The 12492-nt window shown below is 41.3% G+C and overlaps 2 protein-coding genes and 1 long non-coding RNA gene across 8 annotated transcripts in view; 2 read left to right on the top strand and 1 right to left on the bottom strand.

Moving 5' to 3' along the window:
• The first annotated feature begins 580 nt into the window (after nucleotides 1-580).
• SRP14 (signal recognition particle 14) lies at nucleotides 581-3620 on the top strand. Of its 2 annotated transcripts, none has more exons than XM_072809700.1 (5): nucleotides 581-732; nucleotides 868-940; nucleotides 1446-1558; nucleotides 2738-2770; nucleotides 3233-3620. In XM_072809700.1, the coding sequence occupies exons 1-5, from the start codon at nucleotides 709-711 to the stop codon at nucleotides 3320-3322; spliced, it is 333 nt and encodes a 110-aa protein (XP_072665801.1). In that variant the 5' UTR covers nucleotides 581-708; the 3' UTR covers nucleotides 3323-3620. The 2 variants fall into 2 exon arrangements, with proteins under 2 accessions (XP_072665801.1, XP_072665802.1); XM_072809701.1 differs by having other exon boundaries at nucleotides 1446-1635.
• A 2718-nt stretch (nucleotides 3621-6338) lies between these two features.
• LOC140623316 (uncharacterized) overlaps nucleotides 6339-12492 on the top strand; it is a 39181-nt gene continuing 33027 nt past the window's right edge. Inside the window, exon 1 of the long non-coding RNA XR_012022961.1 lies at nucleotides 6339-7949. This is a non-coding gene — a long non-coding RNA (uncharacterized lncRNA). The remainder of the gene's footprint in view (nucleotides 7950-12492) is intronic.
• EIF2AK4 (eukaryotic translation initiation factor 2 alpha kinase 4) overlaps nucleotides 11792-12492 on the bottom strand; it is a 102787-nt gene continuing 102086 nt past the window's right edge. For all 5 annotated transcript variants that reach the window (XR_012022959.1, XM_072809691.1, XM_072809692.1 and 2 more), the window contains one exon: nucleotides 11792-12011. Coding sequence is in view for 4 of the 5 variants with exons in the window: in XM_072809691.1 (XP_072665792.1) it covers nucleotides 11954-12011 (58 nt within the window). In the remaining variant the exon portion in view is untranslated. The remainder of the gene's footprint in view (nucleotides 12012-12492) is intronic.

Genomic DNA, 12492 nt, shown 5'->3' with positions numbered 1-12492 from the left:
GTAAAAACCCCTTGCATGATTAAATGCTTGACTTCACAGAGGATCTAGGGTTCAAGTTGGCTGCTGGCAGAGCGGGGCCTGGGATGCTGGTCTCCCGTCTGAATCCAGAGATGAAACTAAGTCGGCTCCCGTCCCTCTTGCTAGAGCTGGGGTCGGCCTTTACTTAGAGTACCTAGCCTGGTCAGGGTAGACAGAGGGAGGGTTAGAGGACAGCCTTGGGAACTTACAGTGAGAAAGCAAACAACAGTGATAACAAAGAGAGCTAATGCTTTCCGAGCACTTTCTTCGTGCCAGGCCCTATTCCTCTTCACAACCACGCTGTGAACTGGATCCGGTTGTTACAAGCTGAGGAGACGGAAGCGCTGGGCTGTTAGGTAATTTACCCAACACACAGCTGAATGTACAAAACGACAGGTCTCCACCAAAGCCATCTTTCGCACTCCGTCGCTCCCTCGCGCTGACCTGGGTGAGAGAGCGCCTCGCCGCTGAAATCCCAGACGGCCCGAGGCCTCGGTGGCCGGTTCCGCTCCCGGGAAGGAGGCGGCGTCCCAGAGCGCAGGCGCGGGCGGAGGGCGACGAGAGGGCGGAGGCAGGGATTGGTGGGAGAGAGTGGAAATCTAACAGCGGAAGTCCCGCCCAGCTGCGGCGAAGCTTCCGGCTCCAGGCGCTGGAGCCTTATGCTGACGCCTGGGAGCCAGCGGCGCCGGGATGGTGCTGCTGGAGAGCGAGCAGGTAAAGCCGGAGCTGGCCGGCTGAGGGACGGCTGTAGTCCGGGGCTTAGCTGGGGGCCTCTGCCTCCTGCCGCGGGAGGGAGTGGGACTTGACGAGGATTCGGGGCTGCCTAACGGGGCCCGGCTTCCGTTCCAGTTCCTGACGGAGCTGACCAGACTCTTCCAGAAGTGCCGCTTGTCGGGCAGCGTGTTCATCACCCTGAAGAAGTGTAAGCAGCCGTCGACGCGGCAAGGCCAGAGGGAAGCTGGGAGGCCGAGCGGTGCCCCGGGGCACCCAGGGTCTGGAGCCGTGGGCGGAGTCTGTGTGCCGCGCGTCCCCGCCTTGCCCTGCCTTCCTCCTCCTGTACTGGGCATATTCTGGGCTGCGGGACGGGAGCATTAGGGATTGCGGCGCGGGCGACCCTCAGCACTTAGCCAGCCAAGCTACGTCTGGTTACAGTATGCCCCAACGAGAGAGGGCTTTTTTGGGCGGGCGGCAAGGATCCCAAACCCTGCCACCATAAGTGAGAGCTAATCGGCTTTGCTGGAACTACGTTCCCGTCGTGGAAGTGGCAGGTAGTTTCCCAAGGTCTGGCCAAACTTGATGTAGTGAACAGATCTAGGGCAGTGGGGGTAAATTGGGTATCGTCTTCGTATCCCTTTCCCTGCCTAATAACTTTTTGTCGACCAGTTTACGTTTGTGGCTGTGTTCATCAGGATGCATTTTTCATGCAGATGATGGTCGAACTAAACCCATTCCAAGGAAAGGTTCTGTAGAGGGCTTTGAGCCCTCAGACAACAAGTGTCTGTTAAGAGCTACTGATGGGAAAAAGAAGATCAGCACCGTGGTGAGTTGGATTCCCGACAGTACAATTTTGGAGTTAGAAGACTTGAACTTAACTGAAGATGGGCATATCTGAACCAGGTTTTTGTTTTTGTTTTAAATAAAGGCTAGTAGGCGTGCAGCTGTTTCTTGGGATCAGGGCCACTTTTTATTGCCCTAGTAGTAGGAAATTCAAGAGCAAAATCAAATTGAAGAAGTACTTGTTGGTTCTACTGAAGCTCATGGAAATAAAATTAGCATATTGGTTCTTACTCATAGTGGCACTGGAAGGAGCACTTGGCATAAATATTTGATTTTTAATTCCCTTACACGGCGGGCCTTCAGTGTCAGTGTCTTGGTACCAGATGATCTTACTTGTAAGCTGACAAATCACTTGTATTTGTGGTTGACATAGCAAACATGTAGCTGTATGTTAGGCTTGCTACTAACCTACAGAGAGAATACGGATTTAGTCAGCAGTCCCACTGTTCCCTTTCACGGTGGAGAAGGGCAAAGCAACAGGCTTCCTGGATTCTGAATGTACTTTTTTACTTTGCTGGGGCAGAACAGGACTGCTCTTTAATCACATCAGGATAGGACATTCATGAGAATGTAGACCGTAATTAGTTGATGAGTCTCCCTTTACAGTTATCTTGAGAGGTCTTTTATAGTAAAGTAAACTCATGTGGTTTTAAAAAATAAACTTGGGTATCATGAAATGTGAAAACCTTAGGAATCTTGAGAAGTAGAATTTCTCTTGTGGTAGCTTGTGTTCGGCTTAAATAGACCTGGATTAATGGAAAGTAGGTTTCAAATAAGATGAGGAGGGAGTAGTTTAAATGTATCTTGCACAAAAGATTAAAATGAAGTTCTCTGATATCTCTAGAATCCAGGGAGAAAGTCAGTGCCATGTGTGTAAGAAGTGTCAGACGTGAGAAACTTCACTTCTTTAGTAGCCACCCCCCCTTCTGCCTTTTTCCCTTCTTGGTACAATTCTCATGTGGAAAAAAGTGCAGAGCTGCTTTGCTTCTTCCTCAAAGTGGAGCAGAAGAATAACTGTTTGGTATTATGACCCCTAAAGTTGGAAAGATACATTTTAAAGATGATGTTGTTTTAATGAGCCTTTTGAGTTATTGCCTGGGGTGAGACAGAGGATTCCTATATGAGTAATAACAGTACACTTTCTTTTCTTTTCCTTTTCCAGGTGAGCTCCAAAGAAGTAAACAAGTTTCAGATGGTGAGTTTGTGGTGTTCTCTATACACCCTTTCTCAGGGCAAGAGTAAGCACAAAATTGAATACTGGGTTAAGAATGATATTTCTTATGTTTTGCTGATACTTTAAGTAAAAGCTACCAGGGTCTTTCACTTTCAATGCTAGTATTGTCTTCCTTTTTAGTTTTTTTAGGTAGATTTTGCGTTTGACTTCAGATGTGTTCTATCTATAGTATAGTTGAACAGGAAGTTGCCTGCAGTTTTCCCTTTTTGCTTAAAAAGTGTCAGAAGCTGCTATAATGTGCAAGAATGTGTTTTCCTCTTATACTATTTTCTATAGGACACAAGTGTTCCATGGTATGATTGCTTTATCGGATAGGTGGGCTTTCTGATATTGACTACCCTAAATTCATTATGGAAATGGGGACAGCTGCTCCACCAGTTTGAAACCCTTCCCACTAAGTTCCGTGCTGTGTGTTTTTTATAGGCTTACTCAAACCTATTGAGAGCTAACATGGATGGACTGAAGAAGAGGGACAAAAAGAGCAAGAGTAAGAAGAGCAAAGCGGCACAGTGAAGGGCACCGCATATCCTGCTCTCACCAGTTCACCACCCAGATACTGTTTTTCCTTTGGTTTTTCCTTTTGGCCACAAAGCTAGGTTTCTCATTCCCCTGTGATGACTTTTCATGTGAGAGGAGGCTCATTTTGGATGGAACAAGGGCTGCAGTGTTTACAGGATAGTTGTAAGAAGCCAAGTTTATTTTAGAATTGGTTGATTGGTTTGTGTTGCATGGTTATATATCCTGGGATCATAAAGTCTCTGTAGTTATCTGTGTGAAGAACAATGGATCATTAAACCTGTATTTATCTGCACTGACCATCTCATTTATTTTTTCTAGTCCCTATTAATAGTTTCTGGCAATAATTACTAATTCTGAGTGTTACATTTATGAATGGGCTTTACCCATGTGTTCTAGGTTATTGGTATTAAAACCTGACAGTTTGGGGATGCCTGGGTAGCTCAGTCACCTGAGCATCTGACTCTTAGTTTCTGCTCACGTTGTGATTTCAGGGTTGTAAGGTTGAGCCTCACGTTGGGTTCTGTGCTTAGCACAGAGTCTGCCTGAGATTCTCTGCATCTCCCTGTCCCCCTCCCTCCACTCTTGTTCTCTTTCTCTGTCTCAAATAAATAAAATAAAAAAAAAAAAAACCAACCTGACAGTATTATAAAAAACTTGTGTTATCTCATGGGTATTCTTCTCAACTGGCTGTATATTTAACATCCTCATTCCTTTAGCAAATTTGAATGAGTTCTCATAGCTAATTGAGACTTTGCTTAATCACCTTAAGGATAAGCACGTTACCGAATCAGCAGGAATAATGATTCACCGAATCAGCAGGAATAATGATTCCAAGTTAAAAATGATACTATGTATATTTTTAAAAGATTTATTCATTTGACAGATGAGCACAAGCAGGGGGAATGGTAGAGGGAGAGGGAGAAGCAGGATCCCTGCTGAGCAGGAAGCCTGATGCAGGGCTTGATCCCAGTACCCTGAGATCATGACCCAAGCTGAAGGCAGATGCCCCACTGACTGAGCCACTCAGATACACCTGATACTGTATTTCTTTAAGCACTTTGGTTTGGACATTTTCTTTCTGGGGTAGGGGAAAAAGAATATTTGCTTTTTTTTAAGAGAGCAGGTTGCAAGATGGGTTATTAGGCAATCTCTATTAGATTTTTTTTTAATATTGCATAAAAAATTTTTAAATTCCAGTATAGTTAACATACAATGTTACATTAGTTTCAGGTGTACAAGATAGTGTTTTAGGAATTCTATACATTACTCATTGCTCATCAGGAAAAGGGAATTTTTATTTTTTAAAAGATTTTATTTATTCATGAGACACAGAGAGGCAGAGACATAGGCAAAGGGAGAAGCAGGCTTCCTGTAAGGAGTCTGATGTGGAACTCAATTCCCGAACCCCAGGATCACGCCCCGAGCTGAAGGCAGACGCTCAACCACTGAGCCACCCCGGCATCCCAGGATAAGGGAATTTTTAATCCCCTTCAGCTATTTTACCCATCTCCCCACCAACCTCCCCTCTAGAAACTATCAGTATGTTTCCTATAGTTTTTTTTTTTTTCAGTTTCTTAAATTCCACATAGAAGTGTAATCATTTGGTATATGTCTTTCCCTGACCTATTTCAATTAGCATTATACTTTCTAGCTCCATCCATGTTGTTGCAAACGGTAGGATTTCATTCATTTTATGGCACAGTAATATTCTACCATGTATATTTACACCATTTCTTTATCCACTCATCTATTGATGGAAACTTGGTCTGCTTCCATAATTTGGCTGTTGTAAATAATGCTGCAATAAACCTAGGGGTGCATGTATCTTTTTGAAATAGTGTTTTTGTATTCTTTGGGTAAATTCCCAGTAGTGAAATTACTGGATCATATGGCAGTTCTTTTAGTTTTTTCAGGAATCTTCATACTGTTTTCCACATTGGCTGTCCCAGTTTGTGTTTCCACCAACAGTGCACTGAGGGTTCCTTTTTCTCCACATCATTGCCAACACTTACTTCTTATGTTTTTGATTTTAGCCATTCCAACAGGTCACAGGTGATATATATCTCATTGTGGTTTTAATTTGCATTTCCCTGATGAGTGATGTTGAGCATTTTTAATGTGTCTATTCTCCATATGTATGTTATCTTTGGAGAAATGTATGTTCATGTCTAATGCCCATTTTTATTTGGATTGTTGTTGAGTTATAGAAGTTCTTTACATATTTTGGATACTAACCCTATATATGATATGTCATTTACAAATATCTTCTCCCATTCCATAGGTTGTCTTTTAGTTTTATTGTTACCTTGGCTGTGCAGAAGCTTTTTATTTTGGTGTAGTCCCAATAGTTTTTTGCGTTTGTTTCCTTTGCTTCAGGAAACAAATCTAGAAAAATGTTGCTATCATATATGTCAGAATAATTATTAGTGCTCGCATCTCGGACTTTTGTGGTTTCTAGTCTCACAGTTAAAGTCCTTAATCCATTTTGAGTTTATTTTTGTGTATTGTGTAAGTAAGGGGTCCACTTTTCTCACCACTATTTGTTGAAAGAGCCTTTTTTCCATTGCATTTTCTTGCCTCCTTTGTCAAAGATCAAATGAATATATAATAACGGGTTTATTTCTGGGCTCTGTTCTGTTCCATTGTCTATACTGTCTGTACTATATGTACAACTTACAAAGTTGTAGTGACAAAGTAACAATTTACAAAGTTGTAGTAATCTGGATTGTGGTACGTCCAGATTTTTTGTTCTTTTTCATAATTGCTTCGGTTATTTTGGGGTCTTTTGTGGTTCCATACAGATTTTAGAATTATTTGTTCTAGTTCTGTGAAGAATGTTGGTATTTTGATAGAGATGGCATTAAATCTGTAGGTTGCGGGCAGCCTGGGTGACTCAGGGATATAGCGCCACCTTCGGCCCAGGGCCTGATCCTGGAGACCCGGGATCGAGTCCCACGTTGGGCTCCCTACATGGAGCCTGCTTCTCCCTCTTCCTGTGTCTCTGCACCGCCCCCCCCCCCCCCCCCCCCCCGTCTCTCATGAATAAATAAATAAAATCTTTAAAAAAATCTGTAGGGCAGCCTGAGTGGCTCAGCGGTTTAAGCACCTGTCTTCGGCCCAGGGCGTGATCCTGGAGACTCGGGATCGAGTCCCACATCGGGCTCCCTGCATAGAGCCTGCTTCTCCCTCTGCCTGTGTCTCTGTCTCTCTCTCTCTCTGTGTCTATCATGAGTAAATAAATAAAATCTTTAAAAAAAAATCTGTAGATTGCTTTGGGTTGTGTGGACATCTTAACAATATTTGTTCTTCAATCCATGGAATATTTTCCATTTGTGTCATCTTCAGTTTCTTTCACCTCCTTGGTATCTTTCACCTCCTTTATTACTAGGTATTTTTGTTATTTTTGGTGCAGTTGTAAATGGGATTGTTTTCTTAGTCTTTTTGCTACTTCATTGTTAGTATATCGAAATGCAGTGGATTTCTGTATATTGATTTTGTATCCTACAACCTTACTGAATTCATCAGTTCTAGTAGTCTTTTGTTGGAGTCTTTAGGTGTTTCTGCATATAGTAGTATTGTGACACCTGCAAGTAGTGAATAAAGTTTTACTTTCTTGGGGCACCTGAGTGGCTCATTCAGTTAAGTATCTGCCTTTGGCTCGGGTCATGATTCTGGGGTCCTGGAATTGAGCCTCACATTGGGATCCCTGCTCAGCGGGAAGTCTGCTTCTCCCTCTGCTTCCCCTCACACCCTCCTACCCCCCAACCCCAATGCATGCTGCTCTCTCTCTAATACATTTTTTTTTAAGATTTTATTTATTTATTCATAGAGATAGAGGCAGAGACACAGGAAGAGGGAGAAACAGGCATCATACAGAGAGCCTGACGTGGGACTCGATCCAGGGTCTCCAGGATCACGCCCTGGGCTGCAGGTGGTGCTAAACCGCTGCGCCACGGGGGCTGCCCTAATACATTTAAAAAAAAAATATTTTATTTATTTATGAGAGAGGCAGAGGGAGCAGCAGGCTCCATGGAGGGAGCCTGATGTGGGACTCGAACCCAGGACCCCGGGATCATGCCCTGAGTCGAAGGCAGATGCTCAACTACTAAGCTACCCAGGCATTCCAATATAATCTTTTTTTTTTTTTTACAAAAAGTTTTTACTTTCTTACAAATCTGGATGCCTTTTATTTCTTTTTTTGTCTGATTGCTGCGACTGGGACTTCTAGTACTAAGTTGAATAAAAATGGTGAGTGTAGTCATCCTTGTCTTTTTCCTGATCTTAGAGGAAAAGTCCTCAGGTTTTCACCATTGAGTGTGAGGTTAGCTGTGGGTTTTTCATATATGGCCTTTATTATGTTGAAGTATGTTCCCTCTAAACCTAGTTTGAGAGGATTTTTATCATGAATAGATGTTGTACTTTGTTGACTCCTTTTTCTGTATTGGTTGAAATGATCATACAGGTTTTTATCCATTTTCTTTCTTTTTTTTTTTAAAGGTTTTATTTATCCAGGAGAGAGACAGAGGCAGAGACATAGGCAGAGGGAGAAGCAGGCTCCTTATGGGGATCCTGATGTGGGACTCGATCCTAGGACCCCAGGATCAGGACCTGAGCCACCCAGGTGCCCCATATTTTTATTTCATTTGTCTTCATTTATTTTTTGATTTCCTTTTTGATTTTGTGGTTGACCCACTCACTGTTTGAGTACCATGTTCTTTAACTTCCATTTGTGCTCTTTCTAGATTTTTTCTTACAGTTGAGTTCTAGTTTCATAGTGCTGTGGTTGGAAAAGATGCATAGTGTAACTTATTTGTTGAGGCTTGTTTTGTGGCCTGATATGTGATCTATTCTGGAGAGTGTTCTATGTGCACTTGAGCAGAATGTGTATTTTGCTGTTCTAGGATGGAATGAATGTTCTGAATATATATTAGATCCATCTTGTCCAGTGTATCATTCAAAACTAGTTTCCTTGTTGATTTTTTGTTTGGATGATCTATCTGTTAATATAAGTGCGGTGTTAAGTCCCCTACTCTTATGTATTACTATTGATTCCTTCCTTTGTTATTACCTGATTTTTTAGAGCTTCCATGTTAAGTGTATGTATACTTATATCCTCTTATTGGATTGTCCCTTTTTTATTATTATTTAGTGCCCTTCATCTCTTGTTACAGTCTTTTTCTTAATTTCTTAATTTATTCCTTCCTTCTTTCTCTTTCTTTCTTTTTCTTTTTTTCTTTCTTTCTTTCTCTCTCTCTCTCTTCCTTCCTTCCTTCCTTTTTCTTTTCTTTTTTTTTCTTTTTTCTTTTCTTTCTTTTCTTTTCTTTTCTTTCTTTCTTCTTTCTTTTTCTTTGTTTTCTTTCTTTGTTTTCTTTCTTTCTTTTTCTTTTTTCTTTTCTTTTCTTTCTTTCCTTTCTTTCTTTTCTTTCTCTTTCTTTTCTTTCTTTTCTTTTCTTTTCTTTTCTTTTCTTTTCTTTTCTTTTCTTTTCTTTCTTCTTTATCTATCTATCTATCTATCTATCTATCTATCTATCTATCTATCTATCTAATCTATCTATCTATATCTATGACAGACAGAGAGGCAGAGACATAGGCAGAGGGAGAAGTAGGCTCCATGCAGGGATCCCGCTGTGAGACTCGATCCCGGGACTCTGGGATCATGCCCTGAGCCGAAGGCAGATGCTCAACCCAAGCCACCCAGGCGTCCCAATCTTTTAATTTTTTTTTAAAGATTAATTTGAGAGAGAAACAGACTGTGGGGTTGGGGGGAGGGGGAGAGTGAGGGAGCGAGAATCCCAAGCAGATTATGCTGAGTGCGGAGGCCAGCACAGGGCTCCATCTAATGACCCTGAGATCACGATCTGAGCCAAAACCAAGAGTCAGACAGTCAATAACCCAGATATAACCCAGGTGCCCTACTGGTCTGTTTTTTTTATTTTTTATTTTTTTATTTTTATTTATTTATGATAGGCACACAGTGAGAGAGAGAGAGAGGCAGAGACACAGGCAGAGGGAGAGGGAGAAGCAGGCTCCATGCACCGGGAGCCCGACGTGGGATTCGATCCCGGGTCTCCAGGATCGCGCCCTGGGCCAAAGGCAGGCGCCAAACCGCTGCGCCACCCAGGGATCCCCTGGTCTTTGTTTTAAAGTTTATTTTGTTTCATACAAGGATGGCTCCCCCAGCTTTCTTTTCACTTCCATTTGCATAAGTACTTTCCCATCCCTTCACTTTCAGTCTGCAGGTGTTTTTGGGTCTGAAATGAGTGTCTTGGAGCCAGGATGTAGATGGGCCTTGCTTTTTTATCCATTCTATCACCCTTTGTCTTTTGATGGGCGTGTTTAGTCCATTTACAAAGTAATTATTGATAGGTATGCACTTACGGCTATTTTACATATTTTTATTTAAATTCAAGTTAGTTGGGATGCCTGAGTGGCTCAGCAGTTCAGCATCTGCCTTTGGCACAGGTGGTGATCCCAGAGTCCTGGGATTGAGTCCCACATCGGGCTTCCTACCTCTCTCTCTGTGTCTCTCATAAATAAATAAAATCTTTTTTTTTTTTTTAATTCAAGTTAGTTAACAAATATTAATGTAAAATTCGCTTCAGGAGTAGAATTTAATGATTCATCACTTACAAATAACACTCAGTGCTCATCACAAGTGAACCCCTTAATCCCCATCACCCGTTTAGCCCATCACCCCACTCACTTCCCCTCCAGCAATCCTCACTTTGTTCTCTATGGTTAAGAGTGACTTATGGTTTGGGGCACCTGGGTGGCTCAGTTGGTTAAGCATCTGCCCTTGGCGCTCAGGTCATGATCTTGGAGTCCTGGGATTGAGCCTGACGACGTCAGGCTCCCTGTTCAGCAGGGAATCTGTTTCTGCCTCTCCCTGGACTTGTGCTATCTCTCTCTCACTCTCAAGTAAATAAAAATTTTAAAAGAAAGTCACTTACCGTTTGCCTCCCTGTTTTTATCTTATTTTTCCCTCCTTCCCCCTATGTTCATGTGTTTGGTTTCTTAAATTCCACATGAGTGAAATCATATTTGTCTTTCTTTGCCTGATTTCACCTAGCATCATATACTCTAGTTCTGTCCACATTTTGCAAATGGCAAGATTTCATTCTTTTTGATGGCTGAGTAATATTCCACTGTTTGTATATACCACATCTTCTTTATCCATTTATCAGTCAGTGGAAAATTGAGCTTTTTCATAATTTGCCTATTGCTGATAGTGCTGCTATAAACATGGGGATGCGTGTGGTCCTTCAAATCAGCATTTTTGTATCCTTTGGATAAACACCTAGTAGTACCATTGTTGGGTCATAGTGTAGTTTTATTTTTAACTCTTTGAGGAACCTCCATACTATTTTCAGAGTAACTGCACCAGTTCGCATTCCCACCAACAGTGCAAAAGGGTTCCCCCCCTTTTTTTCTAATATATTTTGTTTTCTTTTTTAATATTTTTTTTGTTTATTCATGAGAGACACACAGGCAGAGGGAGAAGCAGGCTCTCTGCAGGGACTCCAACGTAGGACTTGATCCTGGGACTCCAGGGTTACACCCTGAGCTGAAGGCAGATGCTCAGTCAAGCCACCCAGGCGTCCCTTATGTATGGTTTTATTTTATGGGTGTTTTTGTAGTTGTTTCTTTCCTCTCTTTCTCTCTTCTCTCATGGTTTGGAGGCTTTCCTTAGTGATATTCTTTTCTCTATTTTTCGTATATCTGTTAACCAGTTTTTGCTTTGTGGTTACCATTACGTTAGTAACAAACCTCTTACACATACAGCAATCTACATTAAGTTGATAATCACTTAAATTTGAACCCATTCTTTACTCCTCTCCCCACCACATTCTAGGTACATGGTGTCATATTTTATATCCTTTTGTGACTTCCTTGACTAATTTTTTGTTTTTTTTTTCCTCCCTTGACTAATTTTTACAGATATACTTAATTTTATTGCTTTGGTGCTTCCTACTTTTCTTGTGCCTACAATAGTTTTTCCTGTCCATTGAGTTCCCTTTAAAACTTTTTACAGGGCTGGTTTAGTGGTCATGAATTCCTTTAACTTTTGTTTGAGAAACTTTTTATTTCTTCTACTCTGGATGATAGCCTTGCTGGATACAGTATTCTTGGCTGCAGGTTTTTTTTCTATCAGTACTTTGCATGTATCATGGCACACCCTTCTGAAAGTTTCTGCTGAAAAATTAGCTGATAGCTTATGGGGTTTCCCTTGTATGTAATGGTTTTCTCTTGCTGCTTTTAAAATTCTCTTTATTACTATTTTCTGCTGTTTTAATTACTATGTATCTTGATGGGGACCTTTTGGGTTGATATGTTGGGGTGGTTTGGGCATTTTCATGTGCTTAGTAATTAGAAATAAGGGAAGAACATGGCTGTTGTGTTCTAGCTCCACAAAAGCTTTGGTGTCAACAGATTTGCAACTTAAAAGCCAGATACATGAAAGCATTATATTCAAAAAGATAAATTTATATATTACACATGAAAAACTTACAAAGCTCAACTTTGTAGGACAGCTTCTTACAATGTAAAGTTAAAATTACAATGAATGTACAACATTTCATAGTATAAGCTCCTATCTTAGAACAAGATAATGACTATTCTTTATGATTAAAATAAGATTCGGTAGTAGTCATCTCTGTAGCTATACAGGAATAGCACAGATACCCTGCAAAAGAGAAAAAGTAGGATCAATATAAGGGGTTAACAAATTATTTTTAGAACATTTAACTAAGAGTATTGTTTAAAAAAAAAAGATGGAAGACTAGTGACTGAGAAAGATGACATGTTATAGAAGCTTTGACTGGCATAGGTCTGTATGTAAGGCTCTACATAAGGGGACCACGGGTGACATGAATGATTGGCATTCTGACGTGAGAACCTACATACATACAGCAAAGCAGTCACAGCAATTCCCATTCATGTAGACATTCCTAGGAGTTACCTAGGTGATGAAAATTTTAAGTGGGATAATTACTTCTGGCACTGCTATGTTTTGTTATTGATAAATCATGACTGTGATTCACAGTCCTGAACAAGATTTACTTGGTTATCTGGTGCAATTCTAATTTAATGGCTTATTAGCCACCAAACCTCAACAAGACAATGTGTCACTTTAAAAAACCCCTCGAGTTTTAACCCATGTTGCA

The sequence above is a fragment of the Canis lupus genome, chromosome 32, assembly GCF_048164855.1.
Source record: "Canis lupus baileyi chromosome 32, mCanLup2.hap1, whole genome shotgun sequence".
In the NCBI taxonomy this organism is placed as follows: domain Eukaryota; kingdom Metazoa; phylum Chordata; class Mammalia; order Carnivora; family Canidae; genus Canis; species Canis lupus.
Note: the sequence above shows the minus strand (reverse complement) of the source record. Positions and strands in the feature narration are given on the sequence as shown.

Bases quoted from the DNA above. Each gene is read 5' to 3' on its own strand.
- SRP14 (XM_072809700.1), top strand. From the start codon at position 709: ATGGTGCTGCTGGAGAGCGAGCAG. The intron at 1,559-2,737 runs GTGAGTTGGATT...TTCCTTTTCCAG, and splicing joins AAAAGAAGATCAGCACCGTG to GTGAGCTCCAAAGAAGTAAA. The intron at 2,771-3,232 runs GTGAGTTTGTGG...TGTTTTTTATAG, and splicing joins AAGTAAACAAGTTTCAGATG to GCTTACTCAAACCTATTGAG.